This window comes from Rhineura floridana, chromosome 13 (genome assembly GCF_030035675.1).
Source record: "Rhineura floridana isolate rRhiFlo1 chromosome 13, rRhiFlo1.hap2, whole genome shotgun sequence".
NCBI classification, from domain to species: domain Eukaryota; kingdom Metazoa; phylum Chordata; class Lepidosauria; order Squamata; family Rhineuridae; genus Rhineura; species Rhineura floridana.
The window spans coordinates 33,169,325-33,192,959 of record NC_084492.1 but is presented as its reverse complement, the minus strand read 5'-3'; the positions used below and the strand labels follow the sequence as shown (position 1 = coordinate 33,192,959).

The following is a 23,635-nucleotide window of genomic DNA, read 5'->3' as shown; positions in this document are numbered from 1 at the left end:
AGCTTCCTCAGAAGCCTTTGGTGAGGTACCTTGTCAAACGCTTTTTGAAAGTCTAAGTACACTATGTCCACTGGATCACCTCTATCTATATGCTTGTTGACACTCTCAAAGAATTCTAATAGGTTACTGAGACAGGACTTTCCCTTGCAGAAGCCATGCTGGCTCTGCTTCAGCAAGGCTTGTTCTTCTATGTGCTTAGTTAATCTAGCTTTAATTATACTTTCTACCAGTTTTCCAGGGACAGAAGTTAAGCTAACTGGCCTGTAATTTCCGGGATCCCCTCTGGATCCCTTTTTGAAGATTGGTGTTACATTTGCCACTTTCCAGTCCTCAGGCACGGAGGAGGACCCGAGGGACAAGTTACATATTTTAGTTAGCAGATCAGCAATTTCTCCTTTGAGTTCTTTGAGAACTCTCGGGTGGATGCCATCCGGGCCCGGTGATTTGTCAGTTTTTATATTGTCCATTAAGCTTAGAACTTCCTCTCTCGTTACCACTATTTGTCTTAGTTCCTCAGAATCCCTTCCTGCAAATGTTAGTTCAGGTTCAGGGATCTGCCCTATATCTTCCACTGTGAAGACAGATGCAAAGAATTCATTTAGCTTCTCTGCAATCTCCTTATCGTTCTTTAGTACACCTTTGACTCCCTTATCATCCAAGGGTCCAATTGTCTCCCTAGATGGTCTCCTGCTTTGAATGTATTTATAGAATTTTTTGTTGTTGGTTTTTATGTTCTTAGCAATGTGCTCCTCAAATTCTTTTTTAGCATCCCTTATTGTCTTCTTGCATTTCTTTTGCCAGAGTTTGTGTTCTTTTTTATTTTCTTCATTCGGACAAGACTTCCATTTTCTGAAGGAAGGCGTGTTGCCTCTAAAAGCTTCCTTGACTTTGCTCGTTAACCATGCTGGCATCTTCTTGGCCCTGGCGGTACCTTTTCTGATCTGCGGTATGCACTCCAGTTGAGCTTCTAATATAGTGTTTTTAAACAACTTCCAAGCATTTTTGAGTGATGTGACCCTCTGGACTTTGTTTATCAGCTTTCTTTTTACCAATCCCCTCATTTTTGTGAAGTTTCCTCTTTTGAAGTCAAATGTGACCGTGTTGGATTTTCGTGGCAATTGGCCAGTTACATGTATGTTTAATTTAATAGCACTGTGGTCACTGCTCCCAATCGGTTCAACAACACTTACATCTCGCACCAGGTCCCAGTCCCCACTGAGGATTAAGTCCAGGGTTGCCGTCCCTCTGGTCGGTTCCATGACCAACTGATCTAGGGAATAGTCATTTAGAATATCTAGAAACTTTGCTTCTTTGTCATGACTGGAACACATATGCAGCCAGTCTATGTCCGGGTAGTTGAAGTCACCCATTACTACCACATTTCCTAGTTTGGATGCTTCCTCAATTTCATATCTCATCTCAAGGTCTCCCTGAGCATTTTGATCAGGGGGACGATAGATCGTTCCCAGTATTAAGTCCCTCCTGGGGCACGGTATCACCACCCACAACGATTCTGTGGAGGAGTCTGCCTCTTTTGGGGTTTCGAGCTTTCTGGATTCAATGCCTTCTTTCACGTATAGAGCGACTCCGCCACCAATACGTCCTTCCCTGTCCTTCCGATATAGTTTATATCCAGGGATAACTGTATCCCACTGGTTTTCTCCATTCCACCAGGTCTCGGTTATGCTCACTATATCAATGCTCTTCTCTAAGACCAAGCACTCCAGTTCTCCCATCTTGGTTCGGAGGCTCCTAGCATTAGCGTACAGGCACTTGTAAGCAATAAAGGAAATTAATGTGTGTGTATGTGTGCATGAACCTGCTGCTCGGGATGTCTATAGACTACTGGGGTTAGTTGTTTTTTAGTTGTTTTGGGGGTCAAGATTTAATTTTGGAGATTCATTTTTGCTGTTATTTGGACTACAGCATATTTTTGTTAAACACTGTTGTGAAGTGTGTGGGGATTGTTTAATTGTATATTTATTGAGATGTTCTCATTAGTTTGTTGTTTATTATTATTGTTTGGCTACTTATATACTGTGTATATTTATATGTTAAAAATAAAAATGCTACTTATTTGCTGGGAAATTGAAGATTTTTATCTAGGCCTTTTTATAAAGTGTTTGGTTCTTTTATTGTGACACATTTAAATGTTTTTTCTTTTCTTTTAATAATGTTATTTGTTATTTAATTTTGAGAATTGCATTATTGTATTTATGCATTATGATGTGTTATATTCGTGTTTTTGTAAGCCGCCTTGACAGCCTTTTGGCCATAAGGCGGGGTATAAATTTAATAAATAATAATAATACTAATAATAGCAACTTTACAAAAAACAAGTCTTAAAACTTGGCTACCTTTTTTGGAAAAGTTATTTCTTTAAAAAAAAAAGGAATTGTAAAGGTAAAAGATGCTAAAATAGTAATAATGGAAAGTAACATCAACTTTTTTTAAAAAAAAATCAAGTTACATTAGGCAGTTGTAAGGGTAAACTGTTGATTCACACACTGGAATATTTGATAACATTTAACCATGGTGAAATAACAGGAAGTAAACTGATGACAGTTGACCAGTCCATGGGCCAACATTTCAGTCCTAGCAGAGCATGTACAAAAACACTGCAAACCAAAACTGGAAATCCAGAATAATACCCAGGGTGTAAATTATTCAAGGATGTCATCAGAGTAAGTTTTAGAAGCAAGTGTGGCCTATTAAATCTGGACACAGCCTGCTATTTACAACAGCTGGGAGCCACCCAAGCGGTTAAAATCAGTCCTCAAATCCCAACATTTGAATGAACACTTCCAAGATGATTGCAGGGTACAGCCTTAGTGCCAAACACGATGGGCCCACTTCATTACCACCAAGTGCTGGATTTCACAACACTGCTATTTATAACTAATATTAGCCTGTTTTGTTTTAATGTTTACTGCACCTGGAAAGAACCTTTGGACTAGAAAGCAAACCAAAATTAGCCAATCTTTTTTTTCTTAAAGATATTTAAAAAAACCCCAAAAGATAAACTGTAGGTTTATCATCATCGTTAAAGATCTGTATTCCTGAAAGCCATGAAAACAGGAACTCCGGAAGGCTGCCGTCCACTGCAGTCGAAGCTAAACCTTTGAATATAGCTCTGTCTAAAGTTTTCCACTATAAGCATTTCAGCAATGTCTACATTTTGCCTCTGGGTTCAAACATACCAGAGTTCAAATGGCCGCACACACACACACATAGCACCACTGTGGCTAGTCCTATCATTAGGGCAAAGCACCCCATGGCATTTGTCTGATTTGGAGGTATTGGCAAATTGTCATCTAGCAGAGACTGAGCCAAAAAGTGGATAATTTTCAACTCAAAGCTGGGGCAGAAAAGATGAGTGAAATTGTTTCCTTCTCCTTGTTATTTTCACTTTTGCTACCAATTTTGAAATGGTGGAAGCAAAGATGGCATCTCTCCTCCCTCTATGTTGGCCTTCATCATCCTGCTGCCCCGAAGTATTTTGGACTACTGTTCCCATTTGCTGGCTGAGGCTGATGGGAGTTGTAGTCCAAAACATCTGGAGAGCAACAGGTTTGTGAAGGCAGCTCTATATTTTTATTTATTTATATATGAAAAAATGGACATGGACTGCCTTCAAGTCGATCCCAACTTATAGCAACCCTGTAAATAGGTATTTCATGGTAAGCAGTATTCAGAGGAGGTTTCCCATTGCCTCCCTCTGAGGCTAGTCCTCCCCAGCTGGCTAGGGCCTGCTCAGCTTGCCACAACTGCACCAGCCAGCCCCTTCCTTGTCTGCAACTGCCAGCAGGGGGCAACTGGGCTCCTTGGGACTCTGCAGCTTGCCCACGGCTGCACAGGTGGCAGGGCACGTGACCCCTGAGCCACTCACTGTGGGGGCAGTCTTTAGCTGGCCCTTGACACCCAGGAGACACGAGCGGGGATTTGAACTCACAGACTCTAGACTCCCAGCCAGGCTCTCCTTCCCACTGTGCTATACCAACCAACTATTTATATATAAAAGTATTTATATACCACCCTCTCATACAAGATACAAAACATTTTAAAACAATACAAAACTATTATTAAAATGACTAGCTACCAAAAAAAACAAAAACCCACAACCAAACATTTTAAATAGCTGCATAGGCTTGTCGGCACTCTACAAGAGATGCCTGAAAGTCAAAAGCAAGGATGCATGCAGAATCTCTGCCTGAAGTGTGTTCCGCAGCATGGGACTGGTGACACTAAATGCTTGACTTCTGGTTGAGGCCAATTGGGGACAACTAACAATGCCCTTCCAGATGATCTCAGTGATTGGGATGGGTTGGGATAGGGATATGCTAGAATTCTACCCAATTCAGATTTGGTACCAAATTTTCCATTTATTTGCTTATTCTCTATTTTGCGGATTGGATTTTTATATAGCAATTTTCTGCTGCTACTTTCAAAAATGGATTTTTTTTAAAAAAAACAAAAACCCTGCCTCTAAAATATCAATATTAAGAATAATTTTGATATTTCCTTTCATTTATTGACCTTTCATTTTAAATTATCAATATTTCCTATACAGATATCAATATTAATATCAATATTTTTTGGCAAGGGAAAAAAACAGTTGGTAAACACAGCAGCTAGTGGACAAAGAACAAACTCCATTGATGTTAGGTTGACAGAATGCCTAGGATGGGATATAAGGGCTCAGGCAATCCTTAAGGTCCAAGTAGTTCATGGCTTTGTATATCAACAGAAGAACCTTGAACCTGGCCTGGTATATTCTATATTATGCTGGATGAATGGCTGTAAGCAATAAAGAAATCAGTGAAAAGTGACTCTGAAAATACACATGTCGGCTATCCTACCTTGCAAACATCCTTTAATGCAAGCCTGGGAGATTTGTTCAATATCAAGGGTCACATTGAAAACATATGAAGCAGAAAGCCTGGGGTTTACCTTTAAAAAGTGGACAGATTTTCCATACGGTGGCAGCCCCTTCTCTGTTATACTGGCCCAAAGCTAGTTCCATATAGAATAAGGGCATCCCAGCAATGATGAGGAAGAGGATGTAAGGGATGAGGAAGGCACCTGAAAACAAAACCATCAGACAAAGATCAGTTGCTTGCCAGTTTAGCTTTGGATTCACTTCACTGATCTCCTCAGCTTTGTAAAGAAAGCAGCCTTTGACCAGGTCACAGGATATAGCAAACCCTAATCCTAGTAGGATCAGGGATGTGACCACATGGAAGAATGACTGCAGACCAACAGTTCCATTATTGGAATCCAACATTTTTGGAGCTACTGCTTCAAAATTGCAGCTGTTGCATTGATGTTATGGGGTGGTAGTCAATGCTAATTTTATGCAGAGTAGACCCACTGAAGTGAATAGACATGACTAACATAGGTTTGTTAATTTAAATGGGTCAGCTCTGAGTAGGACTTAGTTGAATACAACCCATGGTGTCTGGTTGAATGTGCTGGCCCCAGGGCTGCAAAAGGAATTAAGAAACTGTTGCACTGGGAGAGAGAAGGACAACCCAGTGGCTTCTCATTCAGCCCTCGGTAGGGATGTGCTCAAATTTCACAACATTTGAATTCGACACCAGATTTATTCACTTTTTTTTTGTCCTCATGGATTGGGTTTTTTTCTAGTGGGTTTCTGTGGCTGAAACGGATTTTGTTTTTTAAAAATTGCCTCAAAATATCGATATTTTCCTCAAAATATTGATATTTCCCCTCAAAACAATATTGATATTTCATTAAAAATATTGATATATTTTAAAATCTATGAAAAAATGAATATTTTAAAAATATCAATATTAATATCAATATTTTTGAAGGGGAAAAAAACCCAAATTGGTATTTATAGCAAATAGCAAACATTGATCCCTGACAAAGTAGTACCGGAAGGAAATTCGACGGAGTGAAAATCAAACCAGCACCAAAATGCAGATCCCATCCGTAGCCCTCGGCATATCCACAAATCCTAAAATTCAGCCTTTTTGTTATTTATGCACCTCAACTACCATCCTTCTAGGTTAAGACTAGAGATGGCAAATCTGTCAATTTCAGTTTCTCTCAGTTTTGAATTGCTCCAAACTTAAGTTTAATTCTCCGCATTTCCAGAGAAGTTTGCATTATCTGCATGACTATTCAGCATCAACATTTTAGTATGAATTTCTCCTAGTATACACATTTGTGTGCAATTTTGCGAAATGTACACATTTTTGCAGAGCTATTTTTCCTAATGTAATGCATGTTTGTATGTTGTTTTCGCTAATGTGTGCATTTGTACACATACTTTACTCCCAGTATATGTGTTTTTGTACACATTCCTTGGCTGGAGAACCGCATCGCAAAATATGGAGAAGAGTGAATTTCAAAGGATGGCTATTTCCAGTTTTTGTATGGTTTCAAAAAGTGCAAATTAGATAGGTTGGTCTTTAGCATTATCAATATCAAATGTATATCCCACCCTTCCTCCCAGTAGGAGCCCAGGGTGGCAAACAAACATTTTGGAATGTGAACTAGATCAAATGTCTGTCCCAGCTCTAGTTAGGAGAGGGAAAGGGCTCTCTAGCTCCCTCCATCCCTATTCCACCTCATCGGCTGTCTTGAGCCAACCTTCCCTGGCAGATTCCCCCACCCACACCAGGCAGGCTAGGATGCCACTAATGGCAGTCCGGTTGCCACCATTGCCACAGGCACCAGCCCATGCCACATTTTCTAGAAGCCATGAGCATGAAAGATGTGACCTGTTTTGACCCAGTCCTGCATTGCTTTCTGGATCCCACTCCTGTATCCCACTCGTCTCCCCAATGAAGACACAAACTGCACATTCTTTTGTTTCCGCTGACTACTCAGCTGTCCATTTGATGAGGTTTGTATGGTTGGCCACTGTTCAATTGACTGAGCAATATTCCAGATGTGGCATATAGCAAAATGCTTTAATGGTGTGCGTGCGGATGGGTGTATGTGTCTATGTACATATGTGTCTGGAGGTGGGAGAATTATCCAGCTGGTCTACAGTGATAGCTACAACACTCAAATGAGTAAATCCATCTTAGTGATATGATTCTCCCATCAGGACATGGCTCATTTCAATATCAAAGTGTAACTAGAGTTAATGGGGGATGTTCAAGATCAAAGAAAATAGACTTGGGCAGATTGTATGCATTCGTTTGTGGAATTTATAGATGCACAACACAACATAGAAAATAAGAATCCCAGCAGCAGCAGCCCCTCAGAACCCCTCTTGATAGCTAACAACATACATTTCAAATGGACATTTCCCAAAACCCTTTTTTCTCTTGTGCTATGATTATGACAGGGGAAAGGTCTTCTCTGTTAGAGGTAGAAGAAGGGCTGAGTCCAATGAGGTTCTACTCAGAGTACACCCATTTAAAATAATTAAGTTAGTCATGTCTATTGATTTCAATGGGTATACTGAGAGTAGAACTTTGGCTACAACCCTGAATATATGCAGTGGCAAATCTTGATAAAATGGCCCACAGAGCATCTAAAAAAATGGCAGAGAATGTGTGGTTCTTCGGAGGGGGGGACTGCTCACACAGTCTTTCCCTTGCTATTATTTTTTCTCCATCTAGGAGGAGAATACAGGAAAAAGTGGCAGAAAGGAGAAGAGTCAGTTACCACTTCCCCAGGAGAGATCCAGAAATCCACACATCAGCTCCCCAGGGGTGGGTACAGCCAGTCCTCTGATCAGCAAGATACCAGACTCCACAAAACCTCCTACCCCAGAGACCTCTTTCCACTGTGCATTCAAACAGATGGGGTGGGGAGCACAGCACAAATCCTAGGGTGGCCATTTACTTATGACCAAAAAAAAGCATACAAAAATGAAGGACAAATAAGGATATAGGCTTCCCCAAAATATCCACATGCTAATTTATATGTATAGGTGTGCATTAATGCATTTATAAAGTTATGCTTCATAAATATTATAAAGCATAAGGTTTGATTCTTACATACACTTTATACATTTGGGATTGTATCTGACTGGATTTTAGAGTAGATTAACCCACGATTCTTTGAACTGGAGATGTCAGGGATTGAACCTGGGACCTTTTACATCCAACGTGCATGCACATGCATTGATCTACAGCCCTTTCCCCTGAATCATAATTCTTCTGGGGTCATCCAACCAAATTATATGGTTGTTATTTGTAGTTGCATGTAATATTTAGAAACTGTCACCTACTTAGAAATGTAGTGGATACAATCCATTAAGTTTTACTCAGAGCAGACCCATTGAAGTGAATGGACATACATTAGTCATGTCCATTCATTTCAGTGTGTCTCCTCTGAGCATGATTAGCATTGAATACAACTCATAATATAATTATGTGCATATGATTAGTTGCACTTTCGCTTTTTTATGTGGCTCAGACATAAGTGGTTGCTCTGGGATCAACTCAGGACCAGGTTACCTGAAAGATCACTTGCCACTGTAGGATCACTTAGATCATCTGGGGAAATCCTGCTTGTGGCACCGCACCTTACAGAATATCATGGGGCAGTGATCTGAAAACCAGCATTATCTGCTATTGCCCTTGTATTATGGAATGTACTTCCCTCTGCAATCTGTGAAGCAGCAACCATTAGTTGCTTCAGACACCTTGTGAAGACCTTTCTTTTTGCTCAGGTTTTCCCTGGCCCATAAGATTGGACCTCAATTTATTTATTTATATTTGTATAGCACTATTTCATTTAAAAACATCAAAGCAGTTTAAAACTAGTAAAACAAGTAAAAACCATTAAAAATCCAGTAAAAACAAACTATTTATTTAAGTGTAAAACTTCCCCAAATCTCTGTTTTATTTGCTTTCTATGTTTTTATACTGTCTTATTGGCTTTAGGCTAGGCTGTAGTTTCATTTTAATAGAGTCTGGGTTCTATGCAATGAAGTCCTACTCAGAGTAGACACAACAAAATTAATGAAACTAAGTCATGCCCATTAGTATCAATAGATCTACTCCGACCAGCAGTGAATCTCCTGGGATGTATTTAGCTAAGTCCTACTCAGAGCAGACCCACGGAAATTAGTGAACCTAAGTTAGTCATTTTCATTAACTTCAGTAGGTTTGTTCTGAGCAGGGCCAGCTTTGAATCCCATCCATTGTTTTTATACTGTATACTGTGTGCACTACTTAAAATAAAAAATGCTTTTAAATAAGCAAATAAAATGCAAGAGGTGGTCTAATGTGAGTGAAGCTCTGATTGGAACCCACCAAATGCCATATCTAAATCCCTTTAGAATGGATTCCTTCTCCATTTTGACATCAAGCTGTCCAACACTTCAACGACAGAGATAGCTGGAAAGCCAGGATCGAGTGCTACTTTACTTTACTTTAAAAAAAAAAAGTCAATTCATCAAAATGTGTTAATACTTTCTTTTTATAGCTCGCCCCTCCTTGATTTTCAGAGTGAAAAACCCAAACAAGCAAACAAGCTGCCCAGCGTCAGTTCTAAAAGGAGCACTTCAAGAGGAAAGAGAAAATTGCTTCTTAGAAAAGGGATCAAGAAGGGTTCGGGTGGGTGGGAAGGAGGATCACTGAGAGCCTTTATATGCCAAGGTGAAGAGAAGTGCTTAAAAACATTTGAAACATACTCCGTGTGTCTTTCAAGAGTGTTAATGCACAAGCCAATAGGAGGTAGATGACTGAAAATTCTGCTCAGAGCAGGATCAAATGAAAACACAAATGTTTCGAGATGACACTTAAGGCTCTTTGCGCTGTGCTGTAATCAGCCGTGTTTTAACTCACAAGAGGTGTTTCTGCCGCTATGCAACCGAAGTGGAAACTGTCCCTGCCTTCCCAGGATGCAACTGGGGAAGGACCACAGCTCCGAGGTAAAACATGTTTTGCATGCAGAAGGTCCCAGGGTCAATCCCTGGCATCTCCAGGTAGGGCTAGGAGAGGACCCTCTTTGAAATCCTGGAGGGCTACTGCCAGTCAGTGTAGACAGTGCTGAGCTCCATGGGCCAATGGCCTGACTCAGTAAAAGACAGGTTATGTTCCCAGTAGGAAGGATCTGTCCATTGCGGTTCTCTGAGTTTCCCATTTTTCCAATCTTAAATTCAGTTCTCCGCATTTCTGCAGAAATGTGCATATTTTTTATTTAAAAAATCCTCATGAAAATTCTTCAGCATTTTAGTGCAGATTTCTCCCAATAAAAACATGTTTGTAGGCAGCTTTGCCTAGGGTACACATTTTTGCAAGCAATTTCTCATCACATCGTGTGTTTTCCTATGTTATTTTTACTCATACAATAATTTTTATGCACATTTTCCCCTAACCTACGCATTTTTGTAAACATTGGCTGGTTGGCAAACTGTATTGCAGAATTTGAATAAGCGTGAATTTCGAAGGATGGCTGTGTTTCGGTTCTCATATTGTTTTGGAAAGTGCAAATTTGATAGATTCAGTTTGAAATGCCAACTGAATTGAATTTCTTGCCCATTCCTAGTAGTGGCTAAGGGTGCTATTAAGAACATAAGAAGAGCCTGCTGGACCAGGCCAGCGGCCCATCTAGTCCAACTTTCTGTTCTCATAGAGGCTAACCAGATGCCTATGGGAAGCCCGCAAGCAGGATCTGAGCACAACTGCACTCTCCCCATTTGCAGTTTCCAGAAGCAGGTATTCAGAAAGATATATACTGCCGCCGACAGAACATAGCTATCATGGATAGTAGCTGTTGATAGCCTTATCCTCCCTGAGTTTGTCTTTTAAAGTCATCCAAATGAAATGAAATATTAGAAATGAAGTGAGGAAATCTGTGATCAATTTTCTCTTAAAAAACTAGTAATATTAGCAGCCACAGTGAGGAGTATGGGAAGGATTGGACCAGAGCCATGATTTGTATTCATTCGTTACGTTATTAGTGCATTTTGTGAAACAATGCCTTTCTAAAAATGAAATAACGTTCCACACAGCAAGGGGCCAAGACCTTTTGCTGCCTGCGGCAAAGGACAAGATGGCGCCCCTCCCATTCCATGTATGAAAGCTGGATTTGGCAGAAGCAAAATTGTAACTAGAAACCACCTTGCATTCTTCTACAGATCTGTAGAAATACTCTATTACTGAGGTGCCCATGGATCGATAACAACGCAGACTTAACTGTTCCAGAATATAGTTCTCAGGACAACGTACAATAAAAAGTTTTAAGCATGCATTGGTACTAGACTTGGCTGTTCCATTCATTTATAATTGTTTTGGGTGTTTGTTTAGCATTTCAATGTTGCATTGTATTTTGAATTCTTAATGGTCTGGAAATGGTCCACAGAACTGAGCTATATAGGTGGTACACACATGTAATAAATAAATAAAATATACCTACAAATGATATTATGCTGCAGTCTCATATAACATCAGCTTGGTGATCAATTGTGTGCACTAGGACATCTGCAGGAGAGAAGATTTGCCTAGAGAGGTGATATATGGGAAACTATCTCCCCAGCCACTACTTAATACCTTGACATTTCTCTCCAACCACCTGCTTTTAATTAATCTAGGGTGATAAACTCATGCTATCTTGCAAATTGGCCAGAACATGGGTGTCTAACCCGAGGTCCTCTAGATGTTACTGGAATATAGTTCCCATCGTCCCTGACCATGGGCCATGTTGCCTGGTGCTGATGGGAGTTGAAGTCCAACAACATAAGAAGATCAGGCAAAAGGCCCATCAACGCTACTTCTCTCATCACAGATTGCCCTTCAAGAATGTGCTGTAGCAGAGTTCTGGCCTTTCCCAGTAGCTTCATAACTCAGAACTTGAGCTAGGGATGGGTGAAATGATGAATTCCAGTTGCCTCTCAGCTCCTAATTTTTTCCAATCTAAAGGGCAGTTCTTCACATTTCCACATTAGTTTGCCTTTTTTCAAAGTTCTCAAGAAAACTCATCAGCATTTTAGTGCAAATTTATCCTAATCTATGCATGTTTGTATGCAATTGTTCCCAGTGTACACGTTTTTGTAAAGCAGTTTCCCCTAATGGAATGCATTTTATATATTCACTAATATATGCATTTGTATTCAAAGAATCATAGAACAGTAGAGGTGGAAGGGGCCTATAAGGCCATTGAGTCCAACCCCCTGCTCAATGCAGGGATCCAACTTAAAGCATACCTGACAGGTGGCTGTCCAGCTGCCGCTTGAATGTCTCTAGCGTTGGAGAGCCCATAACCTTCCTAGGGAATTGGTTCCATTGTCGTACCATTCTAATAGTGAGGAAGTTTTTCCTGGCGTTCAACTGAAATCTGGCTTCTTATAATTTGAGCCCATTATTTCATGTCCTGCATTCTGGGATGACTGAGAAGAGATCCTGGCCCTCCTCTGTGTGACAACCTTTCAAGTACTTGGAGAGTGCTATCATATCTCCCCTCAGTCTTGTCTTGTCAAGACGAAACACGTCCAGTTCTTTCAGTCTCTTCACACAGGGCTTTGTTTCCAGTCCCTTAATCGCTGCCCTCCTCTGAACCTGTTTATGCACACTTTACCATAATATATGCATTTTTGTACATGTTGCTTGTCTGGAGAACAAATTCATAGAATTTCACAGCATGGCTCTGTTTTGGTTCTCTTAATGTTTCAGGAAGTGCGAATGAGGTGGGTTCGCCTTTAAATGCAACATGTATCAGATTTCTCCCCCATCTAGGTCGAGCCATTAACCACGAAGCTCCACCAGATGCACACATCTGGAGAACAAAATGGATTGCAAATCTGATGTATCGCAAAATTGCAGCTTCAAAGTGTCCCTCAGTTTTGCAACTTTGATCTGTGGCAACAGTAAACCTCTTCTGACACCCACCTCGAGGTGCTCCTTGGAAGGTTTCTATGGAGGTGCAATTAAGGATCTCAATCTAATATTTCAGTTCCTTAAACCACCACTCCCCCCCGCCACCCCCATGAAGAACTGTGATTTCCCTACATTGGCAAAATGTCCTGCAGAGATGTAAATCGTATCCAGCTGCTCCCCTTTGATCCCACAATCTCTTGGCAATGCTTTGACAGAATGCTTCCTACCCTTGTTATTCCAAACCACGTGACCATTATTTGACATCAAAGTGTTCATTTACGAGTCTTATCCTGAAAGGCTAAAATGTGCAAGAGGAGACTTTGTAAGGGAGATTTCCCTCCTCTTCCCATTTTGCAAGAGCGCTTGTGGACCTCAGAGGATGAGAAAAAAGGCTGCTTCCCTTCCAAATTAAATATATTTATTCACTCCTGTAAAGGTAAAAATTCAGTTTTCAAGATTTCATGGACTTTTAAGAAAGAGTCCCTGCTTTATCATTTCTTCCAGAAAAATGGGGGGAGAGGCGGGAGAGAAAAGCTACCTTGTATATTGTCGTATCAAATGATACAACAGAAGGCCAACATTCGCTGAATTGTGTTTTTCCCCCCTCTGTACAAATAATCAGTATCCAAGCTTTGAATCTGACAAAATTATTCATCAGGCAAAGAATGAGTCCATGCTGCTTACAAAAAACCAAGAGTTGTGCATAACCCCAACGTTTGCAGGCATTTGCCCCCAGCAAAACCTGGTCCAGGAAAAACGAATCAGCTTCACCCTTGCAGAAATCAGCTTCGCTCTTGCTGTCCTTTTTGACTGGGGTGGGAACTTCAGGCTCAGGGGCCGATTACAGCCCCACAGGCCTCTCTATCCAGCACTCAAGTTGCTCCCTCAGGCCATGCCCCCTCCAGGCCCAGCCTCCAAGCCTGGCCTCCAAGAGGTCTTGTGTATCTTTAAAAGTTGGGGAGGGGGAGGGAGATTTCCACCTTGTGGTTTTTCCCATTACAGAGTTGCAAGAACACCTGCACTTGGCTGACCTTCTCTTCTCCTAAAGATAGAGGATCAGTCTCAGGCCATGGACCTGGCAACCCTAACCACTCACCATATGCTCAGAGACATGTTACCAAATTCTTCCAATATACATAGGAAGTAGATTAGACTGTGAAAGACCAACCCAAATTGTGTTTCCATTTTTACAAATTTGGAAGTCAGTATATTTCAGAGAAGAGATCAGGTCTCCTGCTCCCCTGGTGCATTCACTATAGCTGCCCAATTTCCCTGCTTTTTAAAGTTTGATAGAAATATTTGTTAGCTATAGGTACATTCTTAAACCGCAAGGGTTTTTGCCTGTTAGTGAATTTCTCTGCTTTTAAATCTGGGAGGTAAGAAACGAGATCCAGTGCAAGTTTGCTGAGAATGGATTGATCATTTGCATTCTTATCGAGTTCAATGGGATTTACTCCCCTGCAATCATGCTTAGGATAGGTGAAACTGAACACAGGGAATGAGGAGGGGGGGGAGGAAGGACAGAGGGGAGGAGGGGGATGGGAGCAGGCAGGAGGGAGGGGAGGAGGAAGGCAGGTTTGATCATTTGTATGTTTATTGAGTTCAGTGGGATTTACTCCCATGCAATCATGGCTAGGATAGGTACAACTGACCATGGGAGGGGGAGAAAGAGAAGAGGGAGCGAGGGAGGGCTGGAGTGGGCAGGGGAGGAGGAAGAAGGAAGAGGTTAGTGGAGGAAGAAGAGAAGAAGAAGAGAGGATAGGAGAAACAGGGGAAAGGCAGGTCTGATCATTTGCATACTGATTAATGGGATTTACTCCCGTGCAATCATGCTTAAGATAGGTAAAACTGACCATGGGGAAGAAGGAGGGAATTGGAAGAGGATGGGGAATGAGGAAGGAGGGGCAAAGGAAGGGGGAGGGGAGGGTCAAGAGGAAGGGGATAGGAGGGAGGAGGAGAAGAGAGCAAGTCTGATCATTTGCATGCTTTTTGAGTTCAATGGAATTTACTGCTGTTCAATCATGCTTAGGATAGGTGAAATTGACCTGGGAGAGGGGCAAGGAGGGGAGGAGGAGGGCAGGAAGGGAAGAGGTAGGGAGGAGGGGGGAGGAGAGGAGATTGGGTGGGTGGGCATTGGGTAAGCCCCTTTCCTTTCCAAAAGGAAAACATTGTGAACAGTATCATTCTTTTTCAGTGTTTCCCCCACCTTTTTATTCTACTGCAGGCACATGTAGCCTCCCACTCAAATTTAAACCAAAGCTGTCCCTGGCCACATCCACACCAGACCTTTATTTCACTTTAGACAGTCATGACTTCCCCCAAAGAATCCTGGAAAGTGCAGTTTGTGAAGGTTGCTGAGAGTTGGTAGGAGAGGCCCTGTTCCCCTCACAGAGCTTCAATGAGAGCAGCTGACTGTTAAACCACTCTGGCCACTGGAGCTCTCTCAGGGGAATAGGAGCCTCCTCTCAGCACCCTTCACAAACTACACTTCCCAGGATTCTTTCAGGGAAGCCATGACTGTCTAAAGTGAAATAAAGGTCTGGCGTGGGTGTGGGTGTCTGATCAGGCAATGTCAGCAGCTGTGAGTCTGGCTTTTAGAACACTGACAGTTGGTTCTTACTGAGTATGCCTTATCATTGAGTTCAATGCTAAATTTCTTAAATTAATTAAAAATCAGCCAGACATTTTTTTAACTTTTAAACTGCAGAAGATGAAAGTCAGAGTATGGGGCAATGTCAGTAATAGGATTATGGGTACTCTGTGAACATGGCTGATTTTTAATTAAGTTCAACAAATTATGGGAACTCTAACAGAAAAAAGTCCAAAAGCAGTCTGTTTTTTCTCTCTCTCTCTCTCTTTTTACACTTTGAACTCTCAATTCTCTCTGACTGTTTTGTGTATCACCTTGAAAATTTAGAAGGTTGTTAAGCAAGCGTTTCTGAGTTCAGGACTATAAGTTCTACAAGGTTTCGTTTTGAAATAAACTTATGGGAAGCATCAGAATGGCATGGGGTGTATTTTCAATTTAACATTGCAGAATGCAAAAAATCCATGCTGGCTATAGTATACAGCCATTCTCGTGTCTGTATAATACCCCCCCTTTGTAGAGTTATATATATATATATTATTTATTATTACATTTATATCCCACTTTTCCTCAAAGGAGCTCAATCTGGTGTCCATGGATCCCCCCTCTCCATGCTATCCTCACAACAACCCTGTGAGGTAGGTATCTAACTAAGTCCTACTCAGGGTAGACCCACTGAAATTAATGTATCTAAGTTGGGTATTTATTTACTGCATTTATATCTTACCTTTTCTCCAAGGAGCTCAAGGTGGCATACCTGGTTCTCACCCTCCTCATTTAACCCCTATAACATCCCTGTGAGGTAGGTTAGGTTAGGTTGTGAAGCAGTGACTGGCCCAAGGTCACCCAGTGAGCTTTATGGGTGACTGAGGATTCGAATCGTGGTCTCCCAGGTCCTAGTCCAACACTCTAACCACTACAGCATACTGGCTTAAGTTAATAGTAATGTTTATTAACTTCAGTGGGTCTATTCTGAGTAGCACTACCACTGGATCCCACCCACTGAAAACATCTTTGGGGTAACTTGGACATCTTATGAGAAGATGAGAAGTAACATATGCATATATAACTGCTGTACATTATTATTTTAAAGTTTCACTGCTCCACCTTGTGGCCTGAAGAATATATATATGGCTTCCCTGAATGACAGGGACTAAACACATGACTGTATGGTGAGACTTCCCATACCGCTAATATATATCCCTCCTTTTAGCAGCACGTTCAGGGCTGGCACTAGACTGCAGCAGGCCCTTGAAGGTGGCTGGGGCAGCATGGTGGCACTATTGCCACTGCCGCTGGAGGCTTTAGTAGGCCTTGCGTGCATATGCCTAACATCACCACACAGAGCGCTGACGCAGCACCACGGCAACACAGGAAGTGGTGCTGCGACACTGTGGGAAGTGGTGCAGGCAGCCCGCATCAGCAGCAGGGAGTGGTGTTGCCTGGGAGGCAACACTCTTCATAACTTGATGCTAGTGCTGATTGTGGAGCAGTAACTACACCCACCCAACCCCAGCAGCAAGGGCACCTCTCAGCCCCAGAGGCCCTTGGCCAGTGCCCAACCTGGCTGCTTGCTGGTGCCGGGCCTGGGCACGTTCTTCACTCTATAGAAAATGTGTAAGAAGACCTCTGATCATTACTTCATGAGCAAGAGGAGAGCCTCACCTGTGAAGTGTCTTGGTCTCAGTGACAAAGCCTCAAAACAAGGTCACAAGTGAGTTAGGCAACTGGTCAGTTCAGCACAGTATGCTCCTTCCACCATTTTAGTACCTAACAAATCCTAACGTCCAAAGTAAATTAATAAGGAGCAATAACAGGTATGCAGGAAGAAAGACAGCAGAGGTGTTTTGTTTATTTATTTATTTAACGTATACCCTGTCCCTCCTAGAAGGAGTTCAGGGCAGCAAACAAACAACAAAACACTAAAAAAAACCTCTACAAAACGTCATAAAAACAAAGCATCTTTTTAAATATTTTTTTTTAAATCTAACTTTAAGAATTCCAACACAGATGCAGACTGGGGTAAGGTCTCTACTTAAAAGGCTTCTTGAAAGTGGAGAGTCTTCGGCAGGCACCGAAAAGACAACAGAGATGACGCCTGTTTAGTATTTAAGAGGAGGGAATTCCAAAGGGTAGGTGCAACCACACCAAAGCCCAATTTGTATATTGTGAGGAATGGATCTCCTGATATGACAGCTCACATAGAGCACATTACAGTAATCCAGCCTGGAGGTTACAGGTGAAAGGACCACAGTGGTCAGGCTATCCCAGTACAGAAATGGATATTGTAACATCATCAGAGCTGACATATGACAGAAGAGAAAATAATGGGCAAGCAAATAGAATTTTAGAATGCTGACAACCATAACAATTGTTTATTATGTTTTTGGCATATTATGTTTTAGGAGAATTGACATCCGTACAATTTATTTACATTACTGTGACATGATAGGCATTAAATTATGGATCAGATTATGTGTCCATGTAAGCGTAACTTGTTTTTAAAAGGAAATACAGACTTGGCAGGGGAGAGAAAGGTTGTGGGGGCTTTCCAGTAAATTATGGAGAACAGGAGTGGGGCACCTTTGGTGGGGAAGGGCCGTAGCTCAGTGGTAGAGCAACTGCGTTGTATGCAGAAGGTCGCAGGTTCAATCCCCGGCATCTCCAGGCTAGGAAAGGGTAGGACAAACCTTAGAGAGCCCCTGCCAGCCAGTGCACATGATAGTGACCCAGATGGACTAATGGTATGAGTCAGTATAAGGCAACTTTCTCTGTTCCTGCCAGGTGTTGCTGAACTACAACGCCCATAATCCCTGGCCATTGGCCATGCTTGCTGGGCCTGATGGGAGTTGTAGTTCAGCAACATCTGGTGGGCCAAATGATCCCCCCCCCAGTTCAGAATGTGACATGCATGATTATCTGCATGCTGGACAGACATCGTGGGTGATTGGGTGCCCGTTGCAATGAACTCCTGGCCCTCAGGAAACAAGTTTGTTTCCTTAAAGCCAAGATAGCTGACCTGGAGATGTTGACAATATCATAGATGAGGCCTTTGGGGACATCTTAATGGCATCCCATTCCCAGAGGATAGCACCTTTGCTTTCATGGAGAAAGTGGAGTGTCTGATGGAAGGATATCACTCTGAGTAAGAGGGTAATGATCTCTTAGAAGGGCCTCATTCCCTGGTGATGAACAGATATCCTCTCGCATCAAGGATACTCCTCTGTGAGCGTCCTGGCGATTAAATCATTAGGGACACAGACAGCTAGATTTGTGGCAAACAGGCAGACTGCATGGTGTGCGAAGGTTGAAGTTGTTACAGATCATCTACATAGCCTGACTGAGAAGGCTGGGGAAGAGTCAGTGGCCATGGTGCAACGTGGCACTAATGATATGGGAGAAAGTGCTCTAGCGGTCCTGAAAGCAACATGTAGATTGCTAGGTAAGAGGTTGAAAGCCAGGACCTTCGTGGTAGCTTTCTCTGAAATGCTCCCTGTCCTGTTTACAGGAAGCCAGGCAGAGCTAAGGAATCTCAAAGTGTGGATGAGACAGTGATGTCAGCAGGAAGTGTTTTAATTTGTTAGGCACTGGAGAACATTTTGGAACATTTTTGCCCGTACAAAATAGATGGGCACTACTTGAACCACACTGCTGGTTCATAAAGCTGGCAGAGCAGCTTTGAAAATGATCACTGGTGGAATGCTGACAAGAGACGAGGAACTTTGAGTTCGGGATAAGTCATCCCTAAGGGATGAGGGTGAAAATTCTTATGATTTTCCAAACAGGAGACGGATAGAATTAGGGAGTGAGAGTGCAGGGGGGCAGGATAGCAAGTCAGAGAAAACAAAGCATCATAAGGTAAAATGATCATGCCAAAGGCTTTTGGAGACAGGCAGTAGAAACAGATGTTTATATGCTAATGACAGAAGCCTCCAGGCCAAGATGGACAAGCTGAAGTGCTTGTTTTTTTAAAAAAAAGAGCATGTATATGGCCATAAAGTGCAGGGGGGGGGGAACTCTAGCCTGCGGTCCAAATTTGCCCCAGCACAGATCCCAGGTGGTTGTGCAAAGCCATTTCCCCAAATCACATGACATCATATGTGTGGGGCAAGCAGAGACATGGCTGGATCAGCTGTACAACTGAGTGTCCATGGGGAGCTTAATCAAGCTGGCAACTCCCTGAGTAAAGCAGGGTTTAAGTCACTGCCCACCAGTGATTATCAGTAGTGTCTGGTGGCTCCATGTCAGTGGGGCAGTGGAATCCACTCTGGGTTTTAGTCTGAACTTTCAAGAAGCTGTCCCGGGCGCTTTAGACTAAAGCCTGGAGTGCATTCCACTGCCCCACTGACATGGAACCACCAGCCACCACTGGTGATGATTAAGCGGTGTGTATAAATGATTACGCAGTATATAATCATTTAAAAATAAATAAATATCCTTTATTTCATTGCCAATACTTTGCAGTTCAACTCGCGTTGTTGTGCCTTTTCTAGGGGAAGCGGTTCAAGAAACAGCAGGATAAGAGAGATTCTCATTTGCATCTGCTAAGAATAGCTCTCAGGTAGCAAGGAAGAGTCCCTGTATCACACCCCTGCTATTGGAGCAGAGTACCAACTAACAAACAACGGAGCGTTTGTGGAACAATGGGAAGCCTTTTAACATATGTCAAGGGAACAGCTTTGCAATATGCCTCGGTGCTTGGCTCATTAAAAAAAAATAAAAATCCAGGGACTGAAAGACTAGAGCAAATGACATACATACTGACATCCAAAAGGATGTGGCCAGATGAGAAATTCAGGCCACCTGGCCGAGGCAAGGAACCCTTTTCACCCTGAGGGCCACATTCTCTCCTGGACAAATCTCTGGGGGCCATATGCCTTGGTGGGTGGAGCCAGAGGCAAAAGCGAGAAGAGGAATGGATGTAAAAATGTGTCTTTGTACACTAGCCAAGTGTTGACCCACCCACCCCTCTAGCCTTTATCCAAACAAGGAAGGAAGAGGCTTTAGCAGAGGATGCATCTCAGCCACGCAAAACCACTCAGGAAGAGTTCAAAGCACGGCCGGTGAGCAGCAGGGACTGGGGGGAGGTGGTCTGGCTGGGGAGTGGGCATGAGATGGAGAGGGTCCCAATGGCCAGAGAGAAAGATTTGGAGGGCCACATTTGGCCCCAGGCTTGAGATTCCTCACCCTTGACCTAGCAGATCAAACATCAGTATCAAGAACTGCTTGCAACAGCAATCTTTGACTCCGCACAATTTGTTGGTGAAACTCAATGCTAGAGCACAGCTATGCCTGCCAACAGGTGGGTTCTTCTTTCATAGAAGTGGTGAGACTGCCGATTCCTTGTGACTCCATCCCGCAATGCTCAAGAATCCTTTGAGGCCACAACCTTTCCCTGGAGGTGCTGAAAACATAGTCACATCCCATGCCGACATTACTGGAGCGCAGGTGATAGGCGGGGAGAAATGTTGGCAATGGAAGATACCACTGTTAGGCTCTCTCTATTATCTGCTAGTTGCTATTGTAAGCAGGGTGGGAAGAAATCATTGAGGACTAGCAACCACATCACTCTGGTGTTTTGTTTTGTTTTTAAAAAGTTGTCAAATGAATTTATTAGCACATTTATATCCCATGCTTCCTCCAAGGACCGCAAGATGGTGCATGTGGTTCTTTCCCCCTCCCCATTTTATCCTCACACAGCAACCCTGTGAGGGAGGTTAGGCTGAGACAGACAGTGTCTGACATAAGGGCACCCACTGGCTGAGTGAATCGGGATCTGAACTCTGGTCTCCCATGTCCTAGTCTGACACTCCAACCACTACACCACACTGGCTCTGAATGAAGAAATGTTTTGGCCCAGTCGCTCATAAATGTGTCAGTGTGGAATCACAAAATGGAAAGGACGAAAAGAAATACAATGATTTTTAAAAGCTTTTAAAACAGATTACCCCTGTTTTTTAAACACATCCTTATCACACAGAGAACTAGGAAAAGTATCACAGGTTTGTAGCAGAAACCCAAAGGCAGATTTCAAAGGGCCAAACTAGACACAACATTAATTACATGAATGCCTTTTTGTTGCTGTTATGTAAACAGCAGCTGTAAAACTGGGATAGGGAAGCTTAACTCTTTCCTTCCCTGCCACACTCCCGACCAAAAAAAAAAAAAAAAGCCTCTCCAAAGTTGTGATTTGCATTTCAAGGGAAGCCTTCACTGGAACCAATACAGGATTTCCTCCCAATGCAACTAGCAGCTTCTGAGGGGTGATTTTCACTGGGGCTGCAAAAGGGAAGGGACAGGTTAAACCTTTCCTTTCTGTGGTTCAAAGACCACGGGTGTAGTCATCCAGGGTCTCATGGAGACTCATTACTCTTTGGGGAGCCATGTCCCAGGAGGGTCCCTATGTCTCCAGCATCTTATTTTTATTTATTTATTTATTTATTTATTTATGAGATTTGTTAGACGCCCATCTGGCAGAGGTTAATCTGCCACTCTGGGCGACTTACAACCAAACACAAGTACATTCCATATAGACATAATCAAAATCCTAAAAATTAGAGATTAAAAATTAAAAGCTTTAACTATAAATTTCTACAAAACACTGTCTATGATTGGATATTAGTAATGGTGAGAAATGTCTGAAAGAGAAAGGGAAATAGAACAAAATCACATCACCATCTTTTCACAAATCAGTTACAAACACAGAATACAAAAGGATAATAAATTAAAGGGTATAAACTGTAATGCTAACATCTGTATCCTCAAATACTTCATCAAGCATTATGGTCCAATCAGCATGAAAGAGGAGTGTGTTAGCCACTGAGAAAAGTCTTCTAACTTGCTTCCTTGTTGTTTCCTGCTGATTGGAGCCAATCAGAGGAAAAGGACTTATTAGTTCCTACTTCAAAAAGCCAAGTTGTGGAGAATGAGAATTCTGTAATTGCAGAAGAAGAGACAATGAATCCTGATGATTGCATCCCATCTTCATCATCAAATAGTTTGGTAGCAGAAGGAGATGAATGCGTAGTTACTGACATCAGGAAAAACTTCCTAACTGTCAGAGCCATACGACAATGGAACCAATGACCTAGGGAGGTAGTGGGCTCTCCGACACTGGAGGCCTTCAAGGGGCAGCTGGACAGCCATCTGTTGGGAATGCTTTGATTTGGATTCCTGCATTGCGCAGGGGGTTGGACTTGATGGTCTTATAGGCCCCTTCCAACTCTACTATTCTATGATTCTATGACAATTCAGTAATTCAAGCAACATCTCTTACAGTGAGAAAGGACAGTCAAAAGGTGACAGTGACAGAGAAGCAGAAAGCAGTATTCACGCCCAGCCAGAATAATCTTAGAAGGTTATATAATCTTAGAAGAGGGTGTGGCAGGGGTTGGCTTTGACTATTATGAAGGGCTCCTGCGCTTCTGAATTTGCCACTACACTACTGCCAGAGACTGACTCCAGCTGCTATTTACATAACAGAAACCATGCACTTGTTAAGTCTCTTCGTGCAATTAATGTTGCATGTAGTTTCTGTCCAACTTAGACAGTTGCAATGGGTGTGTGGGATTAAAGCTCTTTCTTCCTGACATGCTTGATTTCTATGTGCAAGAACCTATATTATAGTACCCGGTGGAAATCCTTGGGCCTGTGATCCAAATGCAGACCCCTCCCCATGTCTCTCTGGCCGGCCCCTAAGTGGTTTTGTCTGGCTGGAATGTGCCCTTGAACTCTGATAATGCCTTTTTGCTTGTCTGGATGGAGGAGAGAGAGAAGTACATGGGTATGTGTAGATGCCAGCCTCCTGTACGAAGATAAAATTTGCATTTGTTGCTCCACTCACTTTTACCTTTAGCTCCACCCACCACTGGCATACTGCCCCTGGAAGGTTTCCCAGGAGGGAGTGCGGCCCTCGGCCTGAAAAAATGTTGCCCACTCCTGCTGTACTCTATTAGCACATCATTACAGCAAGCGTGTTGAAACGCTCAAATCCCCCGTTTGCAATTTGAAGTGGTACAGTCTGACAAGAGCTCGCCTGGGCACATGGTCTGCTGTAACCCTGGCAGAACAGCAGGTTCCTTGTTAACTCTGCATGCCTTTTAGAGCATAAAAGACTCACCATGGACTGAAGGTCAGCTAGGACACCGTTGGCATTAGGAGCCGCCCAAACCGTCTAGGCCAGTGGTTCCCAAACTTTTATTGACACAGATCACTTGAAAATTGCCGAGGGTTTTGGCAG

General features: G+C 42.6%; 1 protein-coding gene across 1 annotated transcript in view; it reads right to left on the bottom strand.

The window, feature by feature from the left end:
- SLC6A2 (solute carrier family 6 member 2) overlaps positions 1-23,635 on the bottom strand; it is a 91,160-nt gene that overhangs the window by 50,635 nt on the left and 16,890 nt on the right. The window contains exon 3 of the mRNA XM_061593660.1: positions 4,951-5,082. Coding sequence (XP_061449644.1) covers positions 4,951-5,082 — 132 coding nt within the window. The remainder of the gene's footprint in view (positions 1-4,950; positions 5,083-23,635) is intronic.